This window comes from Aspergillus neoniger, assembly GCF_003184625.1.
Source record: "Aspergillus neoniger CBS 115656 unplaced genomic scaffold BO87scaffold_20, whole genome shotgun sequence".
Lineage (NCBI taxonomy): Eukaryota > Fungi > Ascomycota > Eurotiomycetes > Eurotiales > Aspergillaceae > Aspergillus > Aspergillus neoniger.
Genome location: NW_020291148.1, coordinates 591,202 through 605,786, shown reverse-complemented (window position 1 = coordinate 605,786; position 14,585 = coordinate 591,202). Strand labels below are relative to the sequence as shown.

The window sequence follows — 14,585 nt, the reverse complement described above, 5'->3', positions numbered from 1 at the left end:
TCACATTTGTGGAGTTGTGTCGAGGCAGGGACATGCCATTACTACCAACTAACGTATTACTGGCATTGGTTGAGATGAGTTTGACTGTGGTCGTACTGTACTAATTAATACTACGGAATATCTTAGGACAGGAAAATAAATAGTAGTCAACATTGCTCATAAATCACATATGATATAGATAAAACATAACTAACGCTGTTGGAGGTATATGAATACTTCGATCACACGCTGTATGCTAGGGAATGCCTTTGTTTTCACAGAAAAGCAAGCAAGCCAGCCTACAACCATAATCTAATGCATTGACGCCATCGCTCAAGTACAGAAACATATATACAGGCACATTTGCCCTCCCCTTTCCCACATTTGAAACAGTCACCCTCATCCTCATCCCCACCCTCACTCACAGTCTCTCCACATCTCTGCTATCCCTCTCCCTCGTCATGAAATGATCATATCATGCATGCATGCATTCACAAACAGCCGTCCCGTTCAAATGGTGGTATTCCAACAATAGCAGTTCCAGCCGGGGAACAACAAGAACAGTAAGGAAATATAAAAAGAAGAAATGAAAAGAAATAGGATGATGCAGTCATGTTTGGGTCGAGGTTCATCGGCCCTCAGGAGAGTAACATGGCCAGCAACTATTATACTGGGTCACAGATTCATCAGAAGCTGAGATCATATGTACCTCCGTAGCAGGACATCATGTCCCAGTATTGCAGGTATGAAACTAGGCCGCCTTCTTTTCAGGAAGGTCTTGCGGGGCTTCGAGCCCCTGATCTTCTGCCGGGAAATGTGACATGTTCGAATCCGTCTTGCCACCGCTAGCCAGCTGCGAAGACTCCCTCTTTGCCCCGTTGGAGACATGCTCGACGTTAACGTAGGTCGACTCCAGTGGGAGCTGTTCATCTTGCGTTGGTGTGATAGCTTGCTGGGAATCTGTCGACTCGGGGCTCAGGTACGTGTTGTTCTCTTCGTCCGCATCAGGCTCGCCGTTCAACGACGTCAGCCCTCCCTCAATATCTCGAAGCAGACGCACAAACTCCTCTGGTACCAGCCCGCTCTCTCCAGTCTTGGGATCCTCCGCAACAAGCCAGCCCTGGCCGTGCCGGTACGAGACAAAGATCACCTGCCCTTCAGTAAGGGGCAGCTCATTCTCATGCTCTCTTGTGAAATCGAACAGTGCAACCGCTTTTCCGTGCATCTCCTCATCAGGGCACCCCACAGCAAACTGGAAGTCACGCGAGTACCGATGATCCCCGGCATAGTCGTCTTCAGAATCAAAGTCCGCCTCATGTCCATAGGCTTGATAGTCATATGAGCCCACATGAGAATAACGGCTCTCGTTCGCCGGATAGGTGACATACTCGCCGCCCGGTCCATCCTCCAAAGCGTCGTCATCGTTCACATAGTACGTCTCACTGCCGTCCGCGTTCATACTGACAAGCGTACCCCGATCGGTATCTGCCTCATAGCCCATGCCTCGATGCTCGCGGCCACCAGGGCCCCTGGCTTTCCGTCCATTAAGGTCAGTTCCGGTGGACTTGTTTTTCCGGTGACGCGGGGCGGAAAAGACTGGGCTGTGCAAGTCTTCATCCTCGCTATACGGCGGTCCATCGCCAAAGGACATGGCGGGAAGTTGCTGGTGCCCATAGCTGTGATCGGTAGTCCACGGTCCCACGGACCATTGGCCACGAGAACTATCCCACGGGGCCGGAGGATCGGACAGGCGCCGTTGCTCACTTGCCGGGGTGGACACCACCGATGCACGAGGCGGCAATGGGCCGTAGTGAAGAGGATGAATAGGAGGATACGCAAAGTCGCGAACCAGCGCATACGGTAAGCTGGAATGAAAGACAGGAAAGACGTGGGATCCCGGCCGCGACCGATTCTGAGAAGCTAAGGAAACATTAGAGTGCGTGGAGAGACGATCCTTTGCGTACGAAGAGGATCGCTGACGGCCCTGCCGCTTAACTGGGGAGTCTGTGATTATGGGAGGCAAAACCGTTAGGTTCGAGGAAGCCGTTGGCTGCGATGAGGGGGCCGAGGTTGTGGAAGCCATGATGATGGTCATGAGTCCTCAAAGGTAATGATCAGAGCGGAAGATGGAATGATTACGTGTCGAAGATGTCGTGTGAGGTAATGTCGGGTCGGATGTTTGTCGCTTGAGAGGGGATAGAAAAGCTGGAGAACCGGTCCGCCCTAGTTTCGCATCGCGATCGTTCTTCCACGAAACTCTACTGCCAGATCCCGCCCGAAGGTTGTTTCAAGGAAACTCTCGCACCAAGAATATGTATGCGAAAGCATGCGACTCAAATCGGAGGGATGTCTCGTGAGCTCCTTGCGTACAGCACGATGCAGATCTGGGACTGGGAGGACGCTGCGCGCCGAAACAAGTCTGAATCAACCGGAGAGGGCACTAGACGACCGGCGACAAGTTAATGGACTGCGGCTAGACGCCAAAGAAGCGAGGTGGCCGCAATGGGATGTCTGACAGGTCCGGGTATAATCGACAGCGAACGGACAGGTACAGCGCGGCTATCGACCTCAAGAGCAAGCACCGCGGGGATCTTCGATGACGGGCAGCTGTTCCCCTCTCTCTTTCTCGGGCCAAGAAATATTAAACACAACGACGATGACTGCACCGACCAGGCGGCTGCAGGGGTGGCAGACAAGATTTGATGAGCGACAGCCAATGCCCGGGGGAGGAGAGGTTTGCAGCGAAGCAGGTGGGAAAAAAATAAGAGGAGGTTGTTTCGAGAGCGTTTTGGTCCCGCGCTTGGGAGTTCGGGATGGTCGAAGGCAAAACTGGGGATGCTAAAATTAGCAACGAGGGCAGGGCCAAAAAAGCGCCACTCTGAGAGGACGGCGACTACCGAACCCAATGACAAACGGGAGATAAAAAGAGGGGAGGCAGGAAGGGAGGAGATTGATTGATTAATTGATTGATTGATTGAATATTGAGGGGGGGAAATAAGAAAGAGGGGATGAGCGCCAGGAGAGGAGAGGACAAGACACTCAGCTGCAGGAAGCAGGAGAAAGATGACACACAGGATAAGGGACAGTGGAGCGAGAAAGGCAGAGAGAGCGAAAGAGCGAGAGCGAGAGGGAATGAATGAATGGTAGGGGCGAGAGGGTGCGACAAGAGGCTTGCCAGTGCCGGAGATTACTGCTAACTTACCTGCCGTGAAGGCTCCGACTGAAGCGTTAAGGATCAACGAGGCGCAGTCACCGATGCGGTGGAGTTCAAGGATTCAGAAACCCGCTGGCATGCAGGGTCACTGTCTTTCGAGGCCGGGCAGTCAGGCAATTGAGGGTTTCTCCAGGGCAAAAAAAGGGAGGGGAGTAGACGCAGTTGAACGGGGTGAATAGTCCGGGGGTCTTTCCTGACTCTAAACCGACATCTTCCACTCCTTCAAGCTCGTTTTCTTTTTTGTCTGGGAAGTTTGAAGATTCACCCTCTCCACGTGACTGCCCACGCGTGGCTTAGCGTGTTTCAGGTGTGGATGCCTCGGGCCATCGCCGAACGGGCCACTTGATGCCGCAGCAGTCAGGCATAACAATGCTCCTGCTCTGCTCTGTCTCTCCACATGCCTTTCTGCCTTGCATGGCTCATAGTAGCTACTATTTACCCACCACGCCCCAGCCACTAGACAATAACCAGCCACTCTAATTATATCTATTTGTTCCGGATATAGGATCCGCATCTACTCCTCGTGGTCCTGCGGTGGATCTATTTCTATTCGGTTTATTTTCCATGAACCTATCTACCCGTGTATTATCCTAGGAAAAGCACAATGGGATGAGATCCGGCATTTCAATTGTCTATTGATCAGAAGGGTCTAGTCAAACAAAGGTCAAAAGAGTGACTGTTATCAATCCCGGCTAGGCCCGCCGAGCTCGAGCGGTAGAAGAGAATGTAAAAGCTAACCCGCTCTCTTCGGAGGGTATACAATGCATTCCAAATCCCCAGCTATTGGGAACGCAAGGGATCCACATCCAAAGCAAGGTCTTTTCAATCAAGTGCTCCCAGCCAAGGCAGCACTGCTTGTCCAAGGTATATGTGTCGTGATGACAGTCGTCAATGTGAGAACTCTAAAAGGCGCCACTGAGGTTGGTGTTGGCGTCGGGGCCGGCGTCAACGAACCTGGCGCAGAACTGCTTCCAGCCTCCGCACTATCAGTGCTAGATCCCATCACCTCGGCAAACTCAGACGGAATGGCTGCGCTGTCGAGGGACTGATCCTCCACATATCCCTCCTGGACGTGCGTATGAGTTGTAGGGATATCGACCACATCCACATCAATGCAAGTGGTGTAGATTTCCTGCTTGCCGTTGGGGAGTGACGGGTCCACGCCAGGAGCCGTGGGCCAATTCCAAACCCAGTAGAGAGTATACGGCTTGCCTGTAGGTGCATTCGATGGTAGCGCGATGTCCTGTTGACACCACAAATCTGCGCCCATCAATTGGTCCGCCACGTGGGGGTACACGGCTTGACGATGTTCGGAGATATTGCCATTGTTGATCTGATAGCAACGGCCGTCATCAAAGTTTTGCTTCGACAAGAGAACGCCGCGTCGATCCCCTCCCGTACCGTCGCGATTCCAGGAATTGAAGACGTCCAGGAAGTTCTCCTCCTCCTTTGGCTCGGTGGTTCCGTAAACGTAGATTGTCCCTCGATTCTTCGGCTTTCCCGGTTGATTCCAAGGTAGAGTCACATGGCCGTTCTCTTGGTAACGAAGAGCGATGGGGGAGCCGGCAGATGCCTGCAGCCGCGGGCTACCCTCGGTCTGGTTTCGTGTTCGCTGCGTGCTTTTGCACATCTTGTCGGTGGGAAGAATAAGACTCTGGTTGGCTCGATCATTTGGTGGAATCAGGTAAGTCATGGTCGTGTCGCTGAACCCGGGAGTAGTGCGATGAACATTGCCTCGAGCGTAGCCTGGGGATCCGATGAAAGTTCCATTCGCTGCGATGGCAAGCAGCTGTTCGATCCACGAATGTGCGTTTGCCGTCGAGAAGAGGAGGACCAGCAAGAGCAACCTCAGAGCGCTGCTGCAAGGTTGGCTTGTGAGCCCCATCTTATATAGCCACTGTATGTTTTCTTTAAATTGCAAATCAAGATACACAGTATCTTTACTCGGATAGTGCACCAACCAGTGGTGTCTATAAAGGTGGCAGTCTGTTTGTAGTATTAGTGTTTAGAAGAAGGTTGACCGGGGCAATATATTGAGTGAGAAAGGATACGCACAAACTATATACTCATGCCCAAGAACACTTCTAAGCTTCCCGATTCGATCCTCTGTGTTATCGAAGTACCTCAATAGGCGGCACAACAACAATAGGAGGGACAAAGAAGATTTTGGCAAACAAAGCGATTGTCTGGTCACAAAAGGCAGAGACTCAGCAAGTTGACAATAGGACGAACCCACAATAAGTATTCATCTGAATGTCCCGCTCTCCATCTTTATCTTCTTCTCTTTAGCCCGTGTTTGCTCGCAGCCCGAAAGAAAACATATGGGGATCGACCACAATGCCCAATGTGATCAGGTCATTTGAAACACGCCCATCCTGGCAAGTGAATAAACCAGCGCCAAGAGGGATTTCCTTTGCAGGCGCTAAGGATGATGCCAGAAACGATTGGAAGTCATCGTCACGGTCTATTCATAGCCAATCGATCGCCATGCTCGTCCTACCAAGCTTTTCTGGTTCCCGATATGTCACAGATAAAGATCTTGAGTCATTGGTAGTAGCTGCTGGATTGAGCCGTACGACAAAGCTGATTGAGTCAAGCGTGCAGAGCAAGGTATCCTGGGCATCAGAATCTGAAATTAGTAACAGCGCTTAGTCTGGTTGGAGGCAAGATCTCATGACAGAAAGTGTGTTATAGACGATCTCCCGTGTTGCAGATGTGAAGACGTTGAAGACCATCAAGGGCGCTAATTGGCTTGGGTATCCTCAGTAGCGCTCCGTTGTGCAGAACTAATACAGGTGACACACAAGAGACATGTGTGTCTAATTTTGCTCTATGACTTGCATCAAGGCTTCAGAATTCTCTGTCGCCTACCGCGCAGACTTCTGCTGATATTGGGTGCAGAGGCGCCGTGACGGGGATCGCTGAAACACGGGCGCCCCGCCCTCTCTAGCCTGAGCAAACAAAGCGCGCTGACAAGACTGATTTCCCAGACAAGCTAAATAGGTGGTCGGTCAGTAGTAATTCAATTGGTCCTGGAATAACGAAGCTGCATCTGAATAAAGCAGAAACTTATAATGTGATCTGTCAGCTATCAAGCTTTCCGCCAGTCCTTCTAGTGCCTGTCGCATACCATGCATGAGATGGGTGACAGGTCTTCTCGGGTACCACATTATAACCACATTATCCAGGGACACATCCACAATGGCCACTGCAGCTTCTCAGCGGCCTTGTCCGTTAGCAGACTCAGCCAAAGCAAAGAGCTGAACCTGTCGCACCTGAATGTTTCTTCCACGCTCATTTTGCCCTTCCTTGGCGACTACGCGATCTCCACCGTCCCCATTGCTGAATCAAGTAAAACCCAGCGTCTCCGACCGTCGACGGTCCCATCAGTACCAATCATATCCAGACTCTGGCAACCTCTGATCCCGCGAGCGTTGTCCGACTACGCAGAAGCCATCGAACAAAATAAGACAGGCAAATTCGATGCCGTAATGCGATTTACACATTCGAGGCAGTTCCAAACCTTCGTGTGCTCTCTGTGATATCACTCTGATCGCACTGGATTGCGTACGCGCTTTGGCCCGCACGCGAAATCTGGTTTTTCTTTTGGGTTTCCGAGATCTGCTAGTCGCTCGGTAGGGATGCTGGTTTACAAAGTAGCTGAGGTCTCATGGGCCAGCAACTTATCAAGGTTTGGACACCAGAGCTTCCGCTCATCCGTCGGTATACACACTGATTTCAGAAACATATTTCGAAGCGAAACAGCAACGACCCGGATGGAGCCCTTTTGTGGCAGAGATGAAAAGATTGATTAGATGAAAATAGGTGGGTATCGTGCGTTATCTCCGATGAATCACGACTCTTCAGTGGCCATGGTCTCCTTGTCCCGGTGTCCACCGTCCCACCCATCCCCGAAAGGATGAGGGAATATTCAGGACCTTGGGCTGCAGGTTGGAGTCCGATGTGGATGCAGCTTCAACCCAGATTGGACACTATGATAGAACTGGCGATGGTAACTTACTTTAGATTACCTAACGCATTCAAGGCCGTTACGCCTTGCATGTCAAATACAAGCTGCGTACGAAGTCGAAAGATGTGCTTTCTTCACAGCTCTCCGGGCGCTGATGGTGATCTTCTTTTGATTATAGAGAGTCATTGGTTGATGAATTGTTTGCGACCTGCAGCCATACGAGACAGTCTTCTTCACTGAAGAGTGTGACTAACGGTGTCTTTACTATGACTGTAATATGCCATTAACTTGGATGTAATGACGATGCTACGACGGATAGTACATGTTTCGCGACCCTATTAAAGAGCCGGTATTCCTGTAGGTCCCTTGCTTTTGAGCAGACTCCTGGGCCATTATTCAAAAGAAGCGGTCTACTGAAGACTTGGATGATACTGCCGAGTCAGTCCAATCCATTTGAAGCAAGGTTGATGACAGATGGAAGAGTGCTTTGATAACGCTCTGGCATGTCATCGAAGAAAAACTCCGTTTAAGTTAGTCCGCAAAACATCTAGATGACCTGGGACGCTAGTAAGGCAGACCCTGTCACGATGTAGTAGATGTACCAATCGCGCTGCTTGCCGGGAGGCTGAAGTTTCTGTTTGCCCGTCTTGGTTTGCCCGGGCTTCAGGGGGTAGGGCCGGGAATTATGCAAATGGTGACACTAGACACCTTTGGAATCCTGTGTACAACGTAATCTGCGATCTGGTTCGACGGACTTTTGTGTCACTTGATTGCGTTTGAGCTGAGGGTGGCGGCGGTGGTTTCAATACAGCTCACATCATCCCAAGTGGTATGAAGGTGGTTATATGGAGTGGGTGGATGGATGGCCTGAGGCTGGCAGCTTCCCGATAAGCGGAGTACGGTCAGGTTGGTAAAAGTACGGATTGGCTGGTAAGGGAATAATACCCACCAGGCAAAAGAACAATGGTACCGTTTCCAGGCTACTAAAACCATCCCAAGTAATTCCCGTTTGGGCTGGTCCGGTCCTCGCTACCTCGACTCTGCTTCCTATTTGAATTCTTTATTGTCGGCCGCTCCCCCCTCCTCTCTCTCCACTCATTTCCTTCCTTCTTCCTCTTCTTTTTCTTCTCCCATTATTTCACACCCAAAGGTCTGATCGACGGCTTGAAGAGTCGATCCTAGGGTCCTGCATAACATCTGCCTTACTTACCAGGATTGTTGGGAACCTGCTACCGACACTACCCACGGACTATCAGCGGACCGCATATCCGCGCTTGCCTGTAATTGGTCGCGCTCTTTGGGCGGTCTTGTGGTTCAAGCGGCGAAATTCACGGATTTACGATAATCCCACCGCCTGTGTGCCACGCCGTGGAAGTGCTTCCACATTTCGTTCCTCAGGGGCAGGAATCGACCTGGAAATCCTTAAAGGGGTGTATTCAGTCAGAAGCCGTTGCTGGGAACTTGGCTCCAAGGCATAGCAAGAAGACGTGCGACATCTTCTCCGCTGCCAGGTAGGTTTCTTCCCGCGCTTCCCTCTTTCGCCCCCGTCGGCATTCCAACGGTCTGATGTACTGATCGCACGCCTGCTATCATCCCTGCAGTCCCGATAAGCAACACCTGGTTTATCGCTTTCGCCTCATGCCATTGACATTGGAGGAGGTACCCATAAGGTTCTGACACCTAGGAGAGTCTTCCGTGTGAAGCGTGGGACGGTGCACGCCAGTCATTTTTTTTCCTCGCAGGGTTTCACCGCGTTCACCCACCGTTCTTCCAGAGCGCTTTTCCCCTCCAAGACGTGGTCTACACCGCTCCTTTCCTTCGAATTTCTCGTCTGTCGACAACAATCATGGCCGCGACTTTGATCCCAAGGAAGTTCCGGTCTACGGACGCGGAGGAAGATGCTGAGCCTGGATGGCTCAAGCGTCAAGTCACCAGTGGCTTGCAATTCCTCTCTCGCCGTGCCTGTCTTCATCCCATTCACACGATCGTCGTATTCGCTCTTCTTGCCAGCACTACCTACGTCGGTCTCCTTGAAGGTAGTTTATTCGACTCTTTTAGAAATCCTAAAGATGTTGCCGGCCAAGTGGATGTGGACACCCTTCTTCAGGGTAGCAGAAACCTGCGTCTCGGGGAGAGTACCTCCTGGAAATGGCAGGTGGAAGACACTCTGACTGCCCAAGACTATGATGTAAGTCGGAAACTGGTCTATTAATGTTAAAAATCAGATCAATGTTCTTTTTCTAACAACCGCCGTTCAAGCAGACTGCTCAACATATGGCATTGACGACCTTTATTTTCCCGGATTCCCTGTCGAAGTCAGCTTCCACCGGTCCTCTTGCCGATGGTGTCCCGATTCCTGCCAATACCTCCGCACAACGGGTGCCTCACACGCCCAATCTCTTCTCGCCTTTCTCCCATGACGCGTCTCTCGTGTTCACACTTCCTTTCGAACAGGTCCCTCAGTTTTTGAAGGCAGTTCAGGAGATCCCCGAACCCTCTGTCGACGAGGATGGAGGAGAGCAGAAGAAATGGATTATGCGGGCTGCTCGCGGTCCGGCTTACGGATCCAGCGGAGCTCTCAAGCTTTGGCTGGCAGACGCATGGGGTTCCTTCGTGGATTTGGTCAAGGTACTTATGCCCTTTAGTTCTAAATTTTATATGGTCTAGTCCATGCTAACCCGATGCAGCACGCTGAAACGATCGACATCGTCATTATGACTCTGGGATACCTTTCGATGCATCTCAGCTTTGTCTCGCTCTTCTTCTCGATGCGGCGTTTGGGCTCGAACTTCTGGCTTGCTACCACGGTTCTTTTCTCTGGATGCTTTGCCTTCCTCTTTGGTCTTCTGGTGACCACCAAGCTTGGCGTTCCCATCAATATGCTGCTTCTGTCAGAAGGTCTTCCGTTCCTGGTCGTAACCATTGGGTTCGAGAAGCCGATCATTCTCACCAGAGCTGTCCTGAGCGCTTCAGTTGATAAGCGCCAAGGTGTCCGGGCTGGCAAGACTGGTGGCCCAGTGGCTCCCAGCACTCCCCGGTCCATCCAGGATTCCATTCAGACTGCCATCAAGAAGCAAGGTTTTGAGATCGTTCGGGACTATTGTATCGAGATCGCCATTCTTGTGGCCGGTGCAGCTTCTGGAGTTCAAGGCGGTTTGAGGCAGTTCTGCTTCCTTGCAGCATGGATCCTGTTTTTCGACTGCCTCTTGCTGTTCACTTTCTACACCACTATCCTCTGTATCAAGCTCGAAATTACTCGCATCAAACGCCATGTCGCACTTCGCAAAGCCCTCGAAGAGGATGGGATTACCCAGCGTGTTGCGGAGAACGTCGCCGCGAACAATGATTGGCCCCAAGCAGGCTCGGAGAATGATGGAACAAGCGACGCCAGCCTTTTCGGAAAGAAGATCAAGTCTAGCAATGTCCGCCGCTTCAAGATCCTCATGGTTGGAGGATTTATCCTGGTCAACGTTGTGAATCTCTCCGCCATTCCTTTCCGCAAGTCAACTGGTCTTCCCCTGTTGTCGCGCGTCTCCAATCTACTCGCTCCCACGCCGATTGACCCTTTCAAGGTGGCCGAGAATGGACTCGACTCGATCTATGTTTCCGCGAAGAGCCAGATGATGGAGACGATTGTGACCGTCATTCCCCCAATCAAGTATAAACTCGAGTACCCCTCTGTGCACTACGCTGCTTTTGGGGAGGGTCAGTCCTTTGACATCGAGTACAGCGACCAATTCTTGGACGCTGTTGGTGGCCGTGTCATCGAAAGCTTGCTGAAGAGTATTGAAGACCCGATTATCAGCAAATGGATTATCGCAGCTCTGACCCTGAGCATCGTCTTGAACGGTTATCTCTTCAACGCAGCCAGGTGGAGCATCAAGGAGCCTGAGACCGCCGCCCCTAAAGTGGAACCCCCGGAGCCCAAGGTTTATCCCACAATTGATCTGAACAACCAAGATGGCCCCAAGCGGACTGCTGGTGAATGCGAACTGTTTTTGAAGGAGAAGCGGGCTGCCTACTTGTCAGACGAGGAATTGGTTGACCTGTCATTGCGAGGCAAGATCCCGGGATATGCTCTCGAGAAGACTATGGAAAATGAGGATCTAATGAGCCGTCTCGATGCATTCACGCGCGCCGTCAAGATCCGCCGATCTGTCGTGGCCCGGACTCCGGCCACTTCTGGGTTCACGAGCTCCCTGGAAACTTCCAAGCTTCCTTACAAGGATTACAACTACACTCTGGTCCACGGTGCCTGCTGCGAGAATGTCATTGGTTATCTGCCTCTGCCTGTTGGTGTTGCCGGTCCCCTCACGATTGACGGTCAAAGCTATTTCATCCCTATGGCTACTACTGAAGGTGTCTTGGTGGCTAGTACCAGCCGTGGTGCTAAAGCTATCAATGCCGGTGGTGGTGCGATTACAGTTCTGACTGGTGACGGCATGACGCGTGGTCCTTGTGTCGGCTTCCCTACGCTTGCACGAGCTGCTGCTGCCAAGGTTTGGCTTGACTCGGAAGAGGGCCAAAGCATCATGATGGCTGCATTCAACTCTACCAGCCGCTTCGCCCGACTTCAACACATGAAGACCGCTCTCGCTGGTACCTACTTGTATATCCGATTCAAGACCACCACTGGTGATGCTATGGGCATGAACATGATTTCCAAGGGTGTCGAAAAGGCGCTCAACGTGATGGCTACTGAGTGCGGCTTTGATGACATGGCCACCATCTCGGTTTCCGGTAACTTCTGTACTGATAAGAAGTCTGCCGCAGTGAACTGGATTGACGGACGTGGCAAGTCAGTTGTGGCGGAAGCTATCATTCCTGGAGAGATTGTTCGCAACGTCCTCAAGAGTGATGTCAATGCCCTCGTTGAGCTGAACACCAGTAAGAACCTGATTGGTAGTGCCATGGCAGGAAGCTTGGGTGGTTTCAATGCACACGCGTCCAACATTGTCACTGCTGTTTTTCTTGCCACTGGTCAAGATCCTGCCCAGAACGTGGAAAGCAGCAGCTGTATTACTACTATGAGAAAGTAAGTCATTCCTGTCCATTACAAAGCTTATGACAGGGAAACTATATACTGATTGCGATTACTTCTAGCCTTGACGGCAATCTTCAAATTGCTGTGTCGATGCCGTCCATCGAAGTCGGAACCATCGGCGGTGGCACGATCCTGGAAGGACAATCTGCCATGCTTGAATTCCTGGGGGTGCGCGGCTCTCACCCCACCAACCCTGGTGACAATGCCCGTCAGCTTGCACGGATTGTGGCTGCTGCAGTCCTTGCAGGTGAGCTGAGTCTGTGCTCTGCTCTTGCGGCAGGCCACCTTGTCCGGGCACACATGGCCCACAACCGCAGCGCTGCTCCTACGCGCTCAGCAACGCCTGTGTCTGCCGCCGTCGGCGCAGCTCGTGGCCTTGCTATGACCTCCTCGAAATGAACGGGGCGTTTAATGCATTTGCAATCGCCTCGCCGACCCGCTACGTGATGAGATTATGTACACCGATAATACTGCTACTAGCAGATTCCCTTCCCCGAACCTCTCTCCGCCCACTTCTTCCTGACCTCCAAGATACCTTTTCTGGCATTTTTTGGCCCGTCGCTACTTGGGATGGCATCTGCCGTTTGTCTTAGCAGTGCGGCAACCTGTATTGTACATTTTATAGCATATACATATTTCGTGGTTTGGCTTGTCATGTGGCCTGCGCATCTCATGCTGGACCGTGGGTGGAGCATGGAACCTCTGATGTGCTTGATATGAGTCGACCAGACTGCGGATCGATTGGCGGCGGGAAATCGCAAAAGACCGGGAGATTATCAAAACCGAGTTCTTCAAGAGCAGGAAGATTCGCTGTTTGAAAGATTCGGTCATGATGTTAATCGGATTATGTATGGAGTAAGATATCCAGGGGTTTTGTTTCAAGTTTATTTTCTGTTCCTTCTATTCTTTTCTTTTATTCTTTTCGATTTGGGGTTCATTCTCTTCTTGGGATTGTCTATGCTCTTAGACTCTGAGCCATTCCATAACATTGAGCAATGTCCTCCGCGGCAGACATTACATGTTTCTTGTCTTGTCCACCGTGCGAGGAATAGTATCTAGACGGGGGGAGAGAGAGAAAGGCGTGACCGTGACCTTCCCAGAAATGTGGAGTCGGAGGCACGGGATCTCCGCTGAAAGTAACCAACATACTCACTTCTGGCCGGACTGGGCTCCTTCAATTGCTTCCTTGCCCCTGATAGATATGCAATACACTTAATACATCTAGTCTCCGGGATGCCGGGCAGTGCTGGGGTAAGTAAAAAGTATAATTATAGCCCAGGCAACGAGACGAGCGAATCTAGCTCGAACGCACGGGAAAGAAAGCAGAGAAGAAGCGACAAGGAAGATGAAGGGAAGGTCTGGACCCCAAAGATCAGAGGATTGGAGGATGGCCGAAGCAGGCAGTAATTTGAGCACCTCCTGAACTAGCCTCGAACTATGTGGAGGCGCGCACTGGGTGAGGAAATGGAGCGAGCGTTGGGGGCTGGGCCAGAATGGGAAACTCATTCGACTCAAGAGTACATCCAGCAAAGCCGTTCCAGCGATTGTGTGCATGTAACATGCAGCATCGAAACATGCTTGATGACTTCATTTTACTTGCATGTTACTTTATTTATACACCCTCTAGCGAATCACAATCCATGTGGGAAGGAAGGAGAAGCATGCTGCTGAAGAATGGAGGAAGGGGAGAGTGAGTGTCTGTGTCAGTTCTATCGGTTCCGCGGTCGGGGAAAAGGGAGAGTTGGTACTAACTCACTAAAGAGAAATGGGGGGGCCACACAGCATCACCGCCACACCGGGCGAGGCTCGATCGGTTCCTGGCGGATGGGCGGTGGAGTATTATTTTGCAACTTGTCTTGTCTGGTCCCGTACCATACACAACCTACTTTAGCACCCAAAGATTGAGGGCAGGATGAGCCAGTCACGGTACTGTCTTTATCCCAGGCGATCTTTGGCTTCTGGTAGGTAGGGTTGAAGAAGGTGGTTGTTTGTGTCTCAGAATGTAGTTGTAGCAACCCACTCAAAGTTCTAGTGCCCGATGTCATGATGGAAAATGTCTCAGGTTTACTCGCGATAAGTAAGGATGGATCATGGATAAGAATGATAACTCCAGCTGATCGCACATCCAAGATCGCAAAGATCCGTGGAGAAAAAGTAAAGGTAAGTTGAAAAAGAACTTGTCCGCGACAGGCGCTTCTGGCATGGAGGTTGAGGTCGTACGAACATACCGTACCATACCTTCCAGGTATGTATGGTATGAACGGAGTTCTTTCCAAGGTTTCTAGTAAGGTACCTGTGTAGGTATTGTGGATGTATCTTCCATCAGCCGCCAAATAATTTCCCGTTCCAAGAGGAAGAAGTGGTCGTTGGCTCTCTCA

The 14,585-nt window shown here is 51.3% G+C and overlaps 4 protein-coding genes across 4 annotated transcripts; 2 read left to right on the top strand and 2 right to left on the bottom strand.

The window, feature by feature from the left end:
• Window positions 1-730: 730 nt before the first annotated feature.
• Window positions 731-2,062, bottom strand: BO87DRAFT_397920 (adaptor protein NBP2; the record flags this gene model as incomplete). The annotated part of the gene is made up of 1 exon (XM_025625347.1): window positions 731-2,062. The coding sequence occupies one exon, from the start codon at window positions 2,060-2,062 to the stop codon at window positions 731-733; it is 1,332 nt and encodes a 443-aa protein (XP_025478862.1).
• A 1,713-nt stretch (window positions 2,063-3,775) lies between these two features.
• BO87DRAFT_88317 (uncharacterized protein) lies at window positions 3,776-5,338 on the bottom strand. Its single transcript, XM_025629649.1, has 2 exons — window positions 5,249-5,338; window positions 3,776-5,179 (listed from the first exon to the last, which is right to left on the bottom strand). The coding sequence occupies exon 2, from the start codon at window positions 5,076-5,078 to the stop codon at window positions 4,020-4,022; it is 1,059 nt and encodes a 352-aa protein (XP_025478861.1). The 5' UTR covers window positions 5,079-5,179; window positions 5,249-5,338; the 3' UTR covers window positions 3,776-4,019.
• A 986-nt stretch (window positions 5,339-6,324) lies between these two features.
• On the top strand, window positions 6,325-7,219 carry BO87DRAFT_459971 (uncharacterized protein; the record flags this gene model as incomplete). Its single annotated transcript, XM_025628986.1, has 1 exon — window positions 6,325-7,219. One exon carries the CDS (start codon window positions 6,325-6,327, stop codon window positions 6,733-6,735), a length of 411 nt encoding a protein of 136 aa, XP_025478860.1. The 3' UTR covers window positions 6,736-7,219.
• Window positions 7,220-8,870: 1,651 nt separating this feature from the next.
• Window positions 8,871-12,645, top strand: hmg1 (HMG-CoA reductase). The gene is made up of 4 exons (XM_025629648.1): window positions 8,871-9,351; window positions 9,423-9,791; window positions 9,851-12,198; window positions 12,267-12,645. The coding sequence occupies exons 1-4, from the start codon at window positions 9,010-9,012 to the stop codon at window positions 12,604-12,606; spliced, it is 3,399 nt and encodes a 1,132-aa protein (XP_025478859.1). The 5' UTR covers window positions 8,871-9,009; the 3' UTR covers window positions 12,607-12,645.
• Window positions 12,646-14,585: the final 1,940 nt, after the last annotated feature.

Coding starts and splice junctions, on each gene's coding strand:
- BO87DRAFT_88317 (XM_025629649.1), bottom strand. CDS start 5,078: ATGGGGCTCACAAGCCAACCTTGCAGCAGCGCTCTGAGGTTGCTCTTG.
- hmg1 (XM_025629648.1), top strand. CDS start 9,010: ATGGCCGCGACTTTGATCCCAAGGAAGTTCCGGTCTACGGACGCGGAG. Junction 9,792..9,850: donor CCTTCGTGGATTTGGTCAAG/GTACTTATGCCC, acceptor AACCCGATGCAG/CACGCTGAAACGATCGACAT. Junction 12,199..12,266: donor TGTATTACTACTATGAGAAA/GTAAGTCATTCC, acceptor GATTACTTCTAG/CCTTGACGGCAATCTTCAAA.